General features: G+C 42.4%; 1 protein-coding gene across 1 annotated transcript in view; it reads left to right on the plus strand.

The window, feature by feature from the left end:
- LAPTM4B (lysosomal protein transmembrane 4 beta) overlaps window positions 1-13,664 on the plus strand; it is a 62,114-nt gene that overhangs the window by 15,509 nt on the left and 32,941 nt on the right. Inside the window, exons 3-4 of the mRNA XM_001233338.7 lie at window positions 6,455-6,528; window positions 7,151-7,273. Coding sequence (XP_001233339.4) covers window positions 6,455-6,528; window positions 7,151-7,273 — 197 coding nt within the window. The remainder of the gene's footprint in view (window positions 1-6,454; window positions 6,529-7,150; window positions 7,274-13,664) is intronic.

The following is a 13,664-nucleotide window of genomic DNA, read 5'->3' on the forward strand; positions in this document are numbered from 1 at the left end:
AAATCTTTTTATATAACTGGATTTAAGAAAATAAGGACTGTCGTAGATACAGATGGGCTCCTAGCTGATTCTGACATATTAAAACTGACTGCCTTGTCCTAATTCTCAGAGATTAACCTTGGTAATGACTGTCTGTCAGTGCGGTTTTATATAGCCGACATCTGAGTCCTGCCAGTGCCCAAGGCTTTAACATAGTAATTCTCTTTTGTAATGCAATAGCTGTCAGATCAAGTACATTGAGGATTTCCATCTACACTTGAAAATGGTATTTCTAATATTTTTTATTGAGGCTTCTGAAGTGAACTCTGAAAGACTGTAAAAGGATGACTCGTGGGCCAGGTGACCTCATTTCCATTCATTAAAGGGAACATTTCCCAGGCAGTTTAATTACAAACGAACATTTGAATTAAGGTCTCCTTTTCTTCTTTGACTCCCTCTGGTTTAATGCCACTGGAAATTGCTGGCAAGAAAAAAATTATTTTTATTATTATTATTTTTAATATGACTATATATGTTCAAATTTGAGGAAACCTTTTCTTCTGAGAGAAAGCATCAGGCAAATTTTCTCTTGCCCCACTTTTAATTGCCTATTTTTGAGTAAATACTTCCTAGGTTAGCTGCATGTGCAGAAATCCTTTGATGGGAAACCACGTGTACAAAATATAGTAAGATACATCACTTTCTTTAACACTAATGAAGGTCCCGAAGTTGTTATCCATATGTGCTTGTGTTGACAAACATAACAATGATGTAAATATTATCAGCTTTTATGCTCACTGCTGGTTTTGTTTCCCCTATCAATAGCAAACAAACAAACATGTAAAATTTGCCTGCAAAGTTTTCACTCCTTTGTCACTGCTCCTCAAATAGGCTCAATATCAGCTAGTTATAAAATTAACAGCTGAATCACACTACTGAGGGTAGGGGGTTACCTGACATTGATGACAGATCTGCCCTTGACTTCCAGTAAACCAGGATTCCACCCAATATTCGTATTTGAATTTCTTTAAGACTGCATCCAGGTGTCGTTTATGGACAGTTTTCAATTTTCTGTTCCATAAGTGTCAGTTGTCTGTCACACACAGAGGCAGAGCCAGTTAAGTGTGAAACATTTGAAAATGCCAATGCAGCACCAGTTCTTATGTGAATGGCTGCTCACCCTTAATATTGGGTTTTAGGCTTGTGCATGATTCTCAGGGCATTGCCAGGGGCTCTGAACTAACTGGTCGATTAAGCAGAAGTACTTACCTGAACACTTGGAAAAAAAATGCTGTAGGGCAGAGCTTTTCCCTTTTATTCTAGAAAAGAAAGCAATGGGAAAAAAAAAACACCTGCCAGGCCTTGCCATGCAGCAGATGATGTGCTGGATGACAGGGTGTGTGGTTTGGCTGCCTCCCCTAAGTTTGCATCTGAGGGAGCTGGAGGAAATGATTGCCAAGCCACTTTCCATCATTTATCAGCAGTCCTGGTCAACCAGGGAAGTCCCAGATTGCTGGAGACCTGCCAGTGTGACACCCATCTACAAGAAGGGTTGGAAGGAGGATCCAGGGAACTACAGGCCTGTCAGCATGACCTGAGTATCAGGAAAAGTTACAGAGCAGATTATCTTCAGTATAAGCACACAGCATATACGGGACAACCAAGGAATCAGGTCCAGCCAGCATGGATTCATGAAAGGCAGGTCCTACTTGGCCAACCTCATCTCCTTCTACAAGCAAGTGACCTGCCTAGTGGATGAAGGAAAGGCTGTGGAAGTAGTCTATCTAGACTTTAGCAAGGAGACTCTGTTTCCTACAGCATTCTCCTGGAGAAGCTGGCAGGTCATGGTGGCTTGGACAAGAGTATTCTTCACTGGATGAAAAAGTGGCTGGGTGGCTGTGTTCAGAGAGTGGTGGTGAGTGGAGTTAAATCCAGCTGGTGACTGGTCACTAGTGGTGCTCCCCAGGGGTCAGTAACAGGGCTGACTATGTTAAATATCTTTACTGATGATCTGGATGAGGGGATTGAGTGCACTCCCAGTAAGTTTGCACATGACAGCAAGTTGTGAGGAAGTGTTGATCTGCCTGAGAGTAGGAAAGCCTACAGAAGAATCTGGACAGGCTGGATTGCTAGGCTGAAGCCAATTGTATGAGGTTCCCAAGACCAAGTGCCTGGTCCTGCATTTAGGCTTGGGGCAGAATGGCTAGAAAGCTGCACAGTGGAAAAGGATCTGGGGGTATTAGTCAACAGCCAGCTGAACATGAGCCAGCAGTGTGCCTAGGTGGCCAAGAAGACCAACAGCATTCTGACTTGTATCAGAAATAGTGCAGTCAGCAGGATCAGGGAAGTGATGCTGTACTCAGCATCTGTGAGGCCATATCTGTGCTCATTGTTGGGCCCCTCCCTACACTGGGGCCCTGGAGAGCATTCAGAGAGGGGGTACAAAGCTGGTGAAGAGTCTGGCGCACAAGTCTTACAGAATGTAGCTGAAGGAACTGGGACTGTTTAGTCTGGAGAAGTGTTAGAAGAGACCTTATCACTCTACAACTATCTGAAAGGTGGAGGTTGACCTCTTCTCCCATGTAAGAGCAATGAGACAAGAAGGGATGGCCGGGGAGGTTCAGGTTGGATGTTAGGAAAAATTTCCTATCAGAAAGAGTGCTAATGCATTGCAACAGGCTGCCCAGGGAGGTGATAGACTCCCCGCCACTGGAGGTGTTGAAGAAAAGTGTAGATATGTTACTGGTTTAGTGGGCACAGTGGTAATGGATCAACAATTGGACTAGATGATTTTAGAGGTCTTTCCCAACCTTAATGATTCTATGATTCTATGATCTGGGAATCAGGGAATGCTTTGGGCTTCCTCCCCTAGTGGCTGTTTAGCTGAGTCCATTTAGTCTCAACTTTCTTCTTATTATTTTTTTAGGGCCTGGGGGAGTTTATGTGCTTGAAGATGGATTAGAAAAGATGTGAAATGTGTGAGCTGCTCAATGCAATGTTTTTGCTAGTAAAAGCCTAGTAATCTTTGTGTGGGAGATGTAAAAGCCTTGTAAATCAGTCTGGCTTCTGAGAAGGTTTTACCTAAGACTCCTGTTCACTTCTTCAGATATGCAGGCTATGATCCTGGCATGTTAATAGCTCAAACAAGAAAGGAGCGTTGCTAGTTTTCACTTACTGTCTTCATGCTATCACAGTTGTGTGCGGTCCTTCCTTTAGCAGGCTATATTCTGATAGAACAAGGGGAAGGGGTTTCAAACTAAAAGAGGGGAGATTTGGACTGGACGTAAGGAAGAAATTTTTTTACATTAACAGTGATGAGACACTGGAACAAGTTGCCCAGACATATAGTCGATGCCTTGTCCCTGCAGACTTTCAAGGTGAGGCTGATCAGGCCCTGGGCAACCTGATCTAACTGTGGTGTCCCTGTTCATGGCAGGGGAGTTGGACTAGATGACCTGTAAATGTCCCCTCCAACTCAGTCTATGATATCAGGAAGTAGCCTGCTGTAGTGCCTCGTCTGCTGCCACTGTCCAGATCAGGCCCCTTTAGGGACCTTCCTGCAGGTAGGAGCAGGAACTGTTCCCTGATATAGGATGCACCTTGGCATGTGCTGGAATTAGGTGTCTTGACAGCATTACTGTCAAAGGGAGGCATTGTCACACTTCAGATCCCTACTAAGTCAGGCAGTGATGGGTAATGAACAGCCTAAACACAGTATTTATGAGTCTCAAGTCCATCAAATACCTCCTTAAGGCAAGCAGTCCAAACACACCTGGTTATGGCACTGTGGACTGCAGGTACAGAATCACAGAATCATAGAGTTGCTCAGGTTGGAAAAGACCTTAAAGATCATCAAGTCCAACCACAACCTGACCATACGACCCTAACTCTAACAACCCTCCGCTAAATCATGTCCCTGAGCACCACATCCAAATGGTTTTTAAACACATCCAGGGATGGTGACTCAACCACCTCCCTGGGGAGCCTATTCCAGTGCTTAACCACTCTTTCAATAAATAAGTTTTTCCTGATATCCAACCTAAACCTCCCCTGGCACAACTTAACGCCATTTCCCCTCGTCCTGTCACCTGTCACTGATGAGAAGAGACCAGCCCTGCTCTTGTTGCAATCACTTTTCAGGTATTGGAAGACAGCAATAAGGTCTCCCCTCAGCCTCCTTTTCCCCAGACTAAACAGCCCCAGTTCCTTCAGTCTCTCCTTGTAGCATATAGGAAGGCATATTCTCCAAGCCCTTCACAAGCCTTGTTGCCCTTCTTCGGACCTGCTCCATCACCTCAATGTCCTTTCTATAATGAGGTGCCCAAAACTGAACACAGTACTCGAGGTGAGGCCTCACCAATGCCGAGTACAGGGGCAGGATGACTTCCTGTAAGAGACTATTCTGTTATATGATTGACTCAAAGTTTGCTGAGGAACAAGTCCAGGCAAGTCCTGGGCAAAGGCAGAGAAATCTTTTGTCTTGAGGACTCCCTACTCCTGCTCACCACTCCAGTCCTGATACAAGCCAGGATGCCATTGGCCTTCTTAGCCACCTGGGCACACTGCTGGCTCATATTCAGCTGACTGTCCATCAGTACACCAAGGTCCCTTTCCATCAGGCAGCTTTCCAGCCACTCCTCCCCAAGCCTGTAGGTTTTCCTGGCGTTGTAACCAAAATGCAGGACCTGACACTTTCAACAACCCTATTGAAACTCATACAGTTTACCTCGGCCCATTGATCCAGTCTATCCAGGTTCTTCTGTAGTGCCTTTCTACCCTCTGGCAGATCAACACTCCCTCCCAGCAGTGTATGTCACAGATACTTTCAGTACTAGGACCTCAAAAAAATCATGTCCGAAATGCACGACTTCCTCTCTCCTCTTTGGGCATAGCCTCTGAAATATAGTTGTAAAATTCAGTTGTACACTCACAGTTACTGTAAGGGCAGGTTCAGAAGTACAGTCTCTCATTTCTGGCATTCTGATGAAGGCTGTTGATGATATATGGGAGGTATTTAGGAAAAGACGAAACATATGTGACTTTTTCCCCCCAGGATCTCCTTCCAGCACTTCATGGCTTAGAAATTTCTTAAGTCTAATGAAAAGTTAATTGAAAGCTGAGCAGCAATAGAGGAAAAATATAGCATTCCTATAATTACTTCAGTCAAAACCTTAAAGAATCTTTTGCTTCCTATAACACTTCACCTTTCCTGACCGTTATAGATCTTCATTAATAAACTGTGCATCTCTGTAATATTCCTGACCGAAATGAAAGTTTCAGATACATTATGTCTTTTGTAAGATGCCTCTAACTGCATTGCCTAGTCTTTCTTTTAAAAATATGTTCCTGCTTTGCTGAAGTATTTAGATAGATGTGATCGATTGTATGTGCTAGCTATTACTGCAAAAACAAACAGTAGTGTGCATTCTCTCTTTGGTGTTTGTTGTAGTTTTTGGCTTTGTTTGTTTGTGTGTTTGTTTTTTCAGATCAATGGCAGCTTGGTCATCCTTTAGGTTAGCTGCAGTGTAGAACTGGCAGTAATTAATAATTAATAATTAATAATTTTAGACTAAAAGAGGGAAGATTTCGGTTAGATGTGAGGTGACGTGCTGGCACAGGCTGTCCAGAAAAGCTTTTGATGTCCCATCCCTGGAGGCATTCAAGGCCAGGTCAGGTGGGGCCCTGGGCAGCCGGATCTGGTGACCATGGGCAGGGGGTTGGAACTGAGTAGATGTTAAGGTCCCTTCCAACCCACGCCATTCTATGACTCTGTGATAATAAGAACATCTTGATCTCCCCAAGATTAATCTGAACTTAGTTTTTTAGCTCAATACAGATCTCCTCTCTCAGACTCTCAGACTGTGGTCTTCTCCAGTCTGAGAGGCACGTCTGCAACCATGGGCAAAGATATGACAGTAATTCCTGCTGATCCACATGGAACAGACAGCCTTCAGGTGCATGTCCTCATGCCAAGAGCTGTCTCACGGCGGGCAGAGTTGGGTACAGAGTATAGACGTAGCCAAAGGCCTGGTTACCACCAGGCAGCCAGCTCCTGTTCAGCTCCAGTGTCTGGCAAGCTCTGATTTATCCACAATGGTCACATTTTAAGCTCTGCACAGACACTTTTTGATGGCTGATGTAATCATCACTGGCAAAATAGTCTTCTTGCCAATTATTCCCCAGATACTTGAAAATTCTTTGGAAAAAAGAAAAAAGAAAAGAAACTATTCAACTATTCACAGCCTTATCGAAGTTATGGAGGCTTGTGCAGAGTAATTACTGTCTTTGTTTCTCGTATTTTGGCTCCTGGGAGCTAGAGGTCCCCCTCAGCAGTAACTGGGCAATGTATCTGGCTCATCACCACCCACCCACACTTCCCATCCTGCCCTTTGGGATGCTCATCACCAAGCAAGTGGCAAAATAACTGAATCATGCTCTGAATTTTTCTGCAATCACTCATATGTTTCTCTTTCAGATATGTGCATTGCCACAGCAATTTCTCTACTTATGATTCTGATTTGTGCAATGGCTACATATGGCGCGTATAAGGTAACTCATTATACTCCATGAAGATGTGAATTAAGCAAAGTATAGAAGCCTATAGAAAGCAAATTGAAAATGCTTCTTTCTAACAATTTCTTGTTTATCTGAAAATTAAGAGAAAAAACAAAGAGGTGGCAGAGCTTGTTGCCTAGATCACACAGCCACGTGCTGAAGGCAGGATAGCTGCCCACTTGTGTTTACTGTCTGCACTTTCAAATATGAGTAAGCTCTGGGAAAGCTGTGCATTCAGAGAACTGAATCTTGTTCATACCAAAATTAATGGAATTTTTTCCCATTCAACTCCCATGCCTGTGGTTTGTTCCAGTACTAATCCTATTTATTAGGGAAAAAAAAAAATTCTCCTGTGGTTTTTAAATGTCCCAGTATAACAAGCAGTGGGACTTGCACCACACATACTGCAGCAGTTCAGCAGCCAAGCTGGCCTGGCCAACTCTTGTGGCCGAGTGTTGTATTTCCTTTAGCTGATTTTACAATGTATTTTCTTTTACAGCTACATGAAATCTAACACTGCATTCTGTCAAATGTTCCTTAGGTTTTAGTGCAGAAATATGTATATCCCTCCATTTTAGCTTGTAGTTGATGACTTTTTATTTTATTTCCTTTCCAGCAACATGCGGCTTGGATCATCCCTTTCTTCTGCTACCAGATCTTTGACTTTGCTCTCAACACATTGGTTGCCATCAGTGTACTTGTCTATCCCAGCACAATTCAGGACTACCTTCGCCAGCTGGTAAACCACCTGATTTTCACAAGTCTCTTGGGGCTTAGGAGAGAACTGTGCACAGTTTGTCCTGTATTTCTAGCCAATATTTCACTGCTGACTTCCTAGGCAGTCCTTCAACAGTCCTCTCATTTTGAGCTTTCTCATCTATATTCAGTATCCTTGCAAGTTACATTACTAGCAGAGTTCTGGAGCCTTGGAGTGCTCTGGAAGTTCTCAGCACCATTTCATTTACAATGAGAATCATTGTAAGAGATAGACAGTAAGTGATTGCTTCTGAATTCAAAGTTACTGTGTTTGTATCCAGTGACTTATTTTTGGTGCTATATCAGGGATGTCGTGTTGCTCCTTTGAATGTACTTGGTGGCTTTAACACAGATTTCATTAAGCAGGAGTTTGATTCAAGGCAGGTTTGTTTTTGCTAGAATATATTGTCAGAGTCTATTTTAGGGACAATTAGAGGTATCCTTCCTGCCATGTCCTACTTCAACCAGACATCCATAGTCAGCACTGAGTGAGCCTACAGGATGCGATTACAATCCCATACAGTGAGGACAAGAGCATCTTTTGTTTCAGGGCCATGCCCATACGGGTTCAGATGGAGTTGCAGAGTTGTAGAACCTAACCCTGCAGCTGTCTCTGAAAATCTGCCTTGAGAACTTGAATGCAGATTAGTTTGGCTGTGAACTTTGTTATGTGGATGGAAAACCAGCTAGAGCAGTATAAATAACAGATAATGAGCAGCAGCTGGCAGATAAATGGCCACACAAATCTGTGGGAAGAGGCAATGTGACAAGCCAGCAGGAGCTGGGATACATCAGGAGCCTGTTATGATTCACCTTACTTAACACCCACCTGCCTTCACAGCCAGTGCTGCACTTGAATAGAAGCAGAGAAACAATTCAAAAGATTCCCAGAGATAAGAGTGGAAAAGAGCAAATGAAAGCAGGAGCCCTCCTGTTCACCCTTTGCCTGCAGCCCCTCACTTGGGTCAGTGCCAGCTCCATTCCTGTGGAAGCTGAGGGGCCATGTGGCTGCACGACCAGATGCAGCTCTGCAGCTCACAGTCCTCATTCCAGGAGGCTCATTGTAACCATGTTTTGCTTAATGTTGGCCCCTGTGGGAGAATGAAAGGGGGAAAGCAGCAGCCTTGGCAGCAGGCATGGAGCTATGCATTGAAGAGACCCTGCTCTTCTTGTTGGGTGCCACATCTGGAGCTGGCTCACTAAGAAGGCAAAGGACAGCCAATTCCCTCAAAATCAGTAGGTCATCACTGTCATCCCTGCTGTTAGGCCCTTCCATAGCCAAAACACAACGAGCGGGCCCTGGAGGATACTGGAAACTGTGCAGCAAAGCACTTTGTGATCCACCTTGCTGTTTCAGCCTACATTTCTAACAGCATTACTAATTACTCCAGGAAAGACATGTTTTTCCCTTCTGTTCAGTGCAGCCACCATCTGCTGTGCACATATACTTCTGTTTTCTTCCATGACGCTTTTCCTGAGGTATACTGGGGCATGAAGCTGAGTCCTACCATGTGACTGCAAGAAAGCTGGAGACATAATCTCCTTTTAGGAGTCCTTCATGTTGTTGAGATGTTTTATTTCTGGATAACTCAAATTAATGAGGTAAAAAATAACTAACAACCTCAGATTCCGTAACTAGAAAGGGCAAAAGAATACTTATAAGTATATTAGAAGTGAAAAAGAAAAATTTCTAGTGAAGGAGAGGCTATTTGTTGGGAAGAGGTGATAAAAGTACTGATGCAAAAAAAGGAAGAAGTATTCACTAGTTATTTCTGCTCTGCATTTGGAAACAAGCAATATAACATGTTTACATGGCCAGGGTTTTTGAAGTACTTTTATTTGCTGACAGTCAAGAGAGTTGTCGCTTTTGAACACACAGTTTTTAAATGAATAAACCCAGCTAATTTGTACTCCGGTGTGTTAAACTATCTGGCTCCATGGATCTCTGTCTTGTGGTTGTGAATCATTTTCTGGATGGGTAATGAGATTGCACCTCATGAGCACTAAACCGTCTGTGCTCAGAAGGGCAAGGAGGATATCCAGGCTAATTACAGGCTGATTATCCTGACATTGCTACCAAGCAGAGTAACAGCAATACTAAGATGAGAGTCAGTTGATAAAGGATTAAGACAGAGCAATATGATTAATGTCTGCCAACATAGTTTCATGGTGTATCGATCCTACAGGGAAACTCATTTTCTTTCCCTGACCTACACTGCAAGTTTTGTAAATAAAGGTGGGCAGGGACATAATAGACCTTTGTAAGACGTTTGACTTCGTGGCATGACAGAGGATCAGTGAAACACTAGATTAATAAAGGATGTATCAAATGGATTAGAACAGGTTAGCTGGCAGATGGAGAAGGGTTGCAGTCACACCAAATATCTTCCAATGGGTTTTAGTTTTGTGCTGGGCAAGGTCGCAGGGAATCACCACTAGGTTTTGTGCTCTTGCTGACTTCTTCTAATAACCTTGGTGCCCAAGGGGCCATTCACCAGGGCTAACACCAGCCATGGGAGAGAGCTTCTCTACATCACTGTCTGGAGGGATCAAGAGAGCAGGAGCCTAATCTAACTCTTGTTTGTCACGCTCTGAAAGACTGTACACTGCATTGCTCTAAGTGAATGCATCTCTGCATTTCCCAGAGCCAGTACTTGTGACTTTTCCCAGCAAAAATTGTATCTAATAAAACTTGTGGCTGACACAGAGACTAATTGAGATGTAAATAACACTATGGACAGGAGCACTACCCAGTGATCCACACTGACTGGAGTCTGAGTTCATTCAGCAATTTGTGCTATGTTGCTAAATCTAAATACATTTTTTTAAAAGGGAATAGAAGGAATACAGATGAGCTTATATTATAGCAACTGCACCTAGGATTTTGTAAATAGACTGAGGAACTAAATGACAAGAGTCTCTTTTGTTTGTTTGTTTGTTTGTTTGTTTACTGCTCTGTTATTGTAATAGGATGCACCTAAATACTTCTTGTGTCTCGGATTTTTAACATGCAGAGAGGTTCCTCTGTAAGCCATTTAAAAGCTGGATAAAATGCAGTATGATGACAAATAACCAGCTTTTCCTGCTTAGTTTGTCAAGAAAGGAAATCAAAAGCTGATAACGTTATAGCTTTCATACGCAGAACCAATAGGTATCCAAAGGCTGTTGAAATAATGATAATGATAATTATCATTAGCTAAAAGCTGATTTGGTTAAGTTCAATTAGAATGAAGGAGTCATTTCTCTTTTGTCATTCATAGCAGAGATTATTGATTTTCAAAGGCTACGTAGGGCCACGGTGAATTTCATACATTAATGCCAACTGTTGAACTGTTTTGAAGCTGTTTAACCCTCCTGTGTCTGGGCCATGGTCCTTGGCACCGGTATCTTAGCAGAGATCTCTGGGACCCTCACATGGAAGCCCATATCTGTTGGCAAAAGTTTGTCACATTTGGTTCAGAGCAAATACACTCTTGAGTAGGAAAAGGCAAGCATGTTCACTGAAGCTCTGTTATCTAATGAAATCAGAGTTACTTTTGCAATATGTGGGACTTTAGTGGCAGAATAAGATGGGAGTAAAACCAAACTTTTTCAGTTTTTAACAAGAATGCTATCAGTACGGTGCCAAATACTGTTATACAGGCTTGCACCCATGGACACGTTCCCCTACCTTTTAATACTCCTGGTAGAGAAGTCTGTTATATATGCCATGTTCAGAGTAAGACTGCAGTTAATACCTGAATCCCCGTAGGTGAAATCTGAGTCATGCCAATTGCGTGTGATCACTCCTGATGATTTATAAATAATACTAGGGACATCTTGCCCTTTTTCTCTTTGCAGAGGCCTGCCAAGCAAGGCAAAAAGCAAGGGAGTGGATTGTGTTTCTTCCTGGCAACCTTACATTTTTTTCCTCTAAAACTACTTTGAGTATGGGGATTGATGTTGTAGAGACCAGAGTTTCATAAGGGAAATGAGAAATCCCAATCATTCTTCAGATCCATGATTGAATATCTGGAAGAGCATATTCCTTAAGTAATAGAATACATTTGGCAGCCACAGAAGAACATTACTTTGTTACCCTAAGGTCAAACTCCCATATTTTTAATCACTTCTACTTCTCTATGTTATTATATGTAATTATTCTATCTATTCATTATGGTGCACATGTATTTAAGTCTACCAGTGGAGAGTTACAAGCTATTCTAAAACCCTCTATGTACTTTTAGAAAGATGGTAAATAGGTACCTGTCAATAAGGTAGGCAGAGCCCTGGCTGAAAGTGTAGCAATTGCAGAACACAGGAGCGTAAGCTGTTCTGTAATGTCAGCCTACAAGGGCTGCAAGTGTCTTTGGAAACTTTACGTTGGCTTTTAGTACTTAGCTTCACACAGGTGTGCCACCCAAATCCTGTACATTGCAAGAGCATCTTAGAGTGAAGGGTCATGTGAAAAAAGTAGATGTTACAGCTATCATTTCAAATGGGCTGTGGAGATGACATGCCTTCAAACTTTCTGAAGTTGTCTTGTTTGTTATTGGTGCCATTAGAAAAACAAAACAAAAGTCTTTACATATCATAAATGTTGCATATATGAAACAAAATTCTTTTCAATTCTTGGAGCAGTAGAGGTCTAAAGCAGTTTGACCTAAAGCACATTTTATTTCTTCACCTCAAATAACTATTTGATATATGTGCTTCCTGAAACCTTAAAATTACACACTTCATCTCCTGTCATCTGATATTGGTATACATAATGAATTGAACCAGAGGTGCAGAACAGGCTAGTCTGCAACTGAGTTACACAACATTGTTTTTTATTAAAGTATAGATCTTTTTCAGGTCATCTAAAGAAAATTTTGAGCTATACTAAATGGCTGCAATGCTGATGTCTAACAGTTAAGGCTGTATCAGTCATGCGTTTATATCCTAGGGGAATGGTCTAGAGAATATAAAAGATTAAACCGAGAGAAATGATTCCCATAAACCAAAGCTTAATAAAAGAATATTCTTTCTGACACTTTCTGACATTTTTAATACCAATTTATAATTCCAAGGAGGTACAATTAACTTCATAGCAGGGTTTCAAGATTCTACAGACACAGTGCTGCTTTCTTTCAGTTCTGTAAGATCTAATTATCTGAGGACTGTATCTGCTGACTGAGAATCCACACCACTTTTTTACAATGCTTTTGTGTGTGTGTGTGTGTTCCAAAAAGAAGGAAAGCATAGGAGATTGTACAAGAGGGAATTAGAAGGCAGTTGGGCTTTCTGTTGTGCATTTGTCCAATACTGATGCCAAATGCTTGCTATACAAACTTTAGATTCTTTTAAAGAATCTAATAGAGCTTTGCTATGTATAAGCAGTAATTATTGTTAATTGAAAGTTTACAGGTATAATATTATGTATGCAATGCGTTCAGTATCCATGACAAGGTTAGGAATGACACATTAATTAAGACATGGCATGCCAGTGCCACACCTACTACAAGTACTTCTTGTTTGCACAGGAAATTTCACAACATCTTGCTGCAAAATCCCTCCTGACTTTCCAATGATGGATTGGATATTTTCCCATCAAGCCAGAAGTCTCTCTTACCTTCACCAGACCTTGCACAATATTTGACACTGAGTTGTTCCCTGAAGTTAAGGTACCCATGCATTTGCCAAGATTTTGGTCTGATCCTGGTGCCCAGGACCATCCCTGCAGCAGGATTTCAGCTCCTGGTTTCTCCACAGCTGAGCAAACTCCTTATACAGGAAAAGAATGTGTCTCTTCCCACTTCATATACCCATACTAGTGTTTGAGCTCATCACTGCGGCATCAGAAGAGGATGATGAGTGCTTAATTCATCTGAACCGCTTTTGGTACTAGAACCAGCTGAGACATTTCCAGTAATCTTTCTCAATTCTTTGCTAAATTCTGCAGGTTTCTTTTCTTTTTTTTTTTCTTTTCAATTTCAATTTTCAATTATTCTTCCTACAACACTGAAGGGGCTTGTGGTTGTGAGTCAACATCTAGTGGTTCCTCAACCTTTCTGGGCAAGCAAGTATTACTTCTTGTTGGTAGGTGTAACCTGTCTCAATAACAAAAGGGAACTTCCATGTTGATCCATGGCCCTGGGCCATTCATCACATCCCTGAAAGCTTTTTCTCTCACACAGAAAGCAGGGAAGTCCCAGGAGGAATCACAAACATGGAATATTCCAGGCTGGAAAGAACTCACAAAGATCATCAAGTCCAACTTCTGGCTCCACACAGGACCACCCAAAATTCAAACTCAGTGCCTGAGAGTGCTGTCCAAATGCTCCCTGAACTCCGGCACTCGGGGCCGTGCCCACTGCCCTGGGCAGCCCATTCCGTGCCCACCGCCCTCTGGT

Source organism: Gallus gallus, chromosome 2 (genome assembly GCF_016699485.2).
Source record: "Gallus gallus isolate bGalGal1 chromosome 2, bGalGal1.mat.broiler.GRCg7b, whole genome shotgun sequence".
NCBI lineage: Eukaryota > Metazoa > Chordata > Aves > Galliformes > Phasianidae > Gallus > Gallus gallus.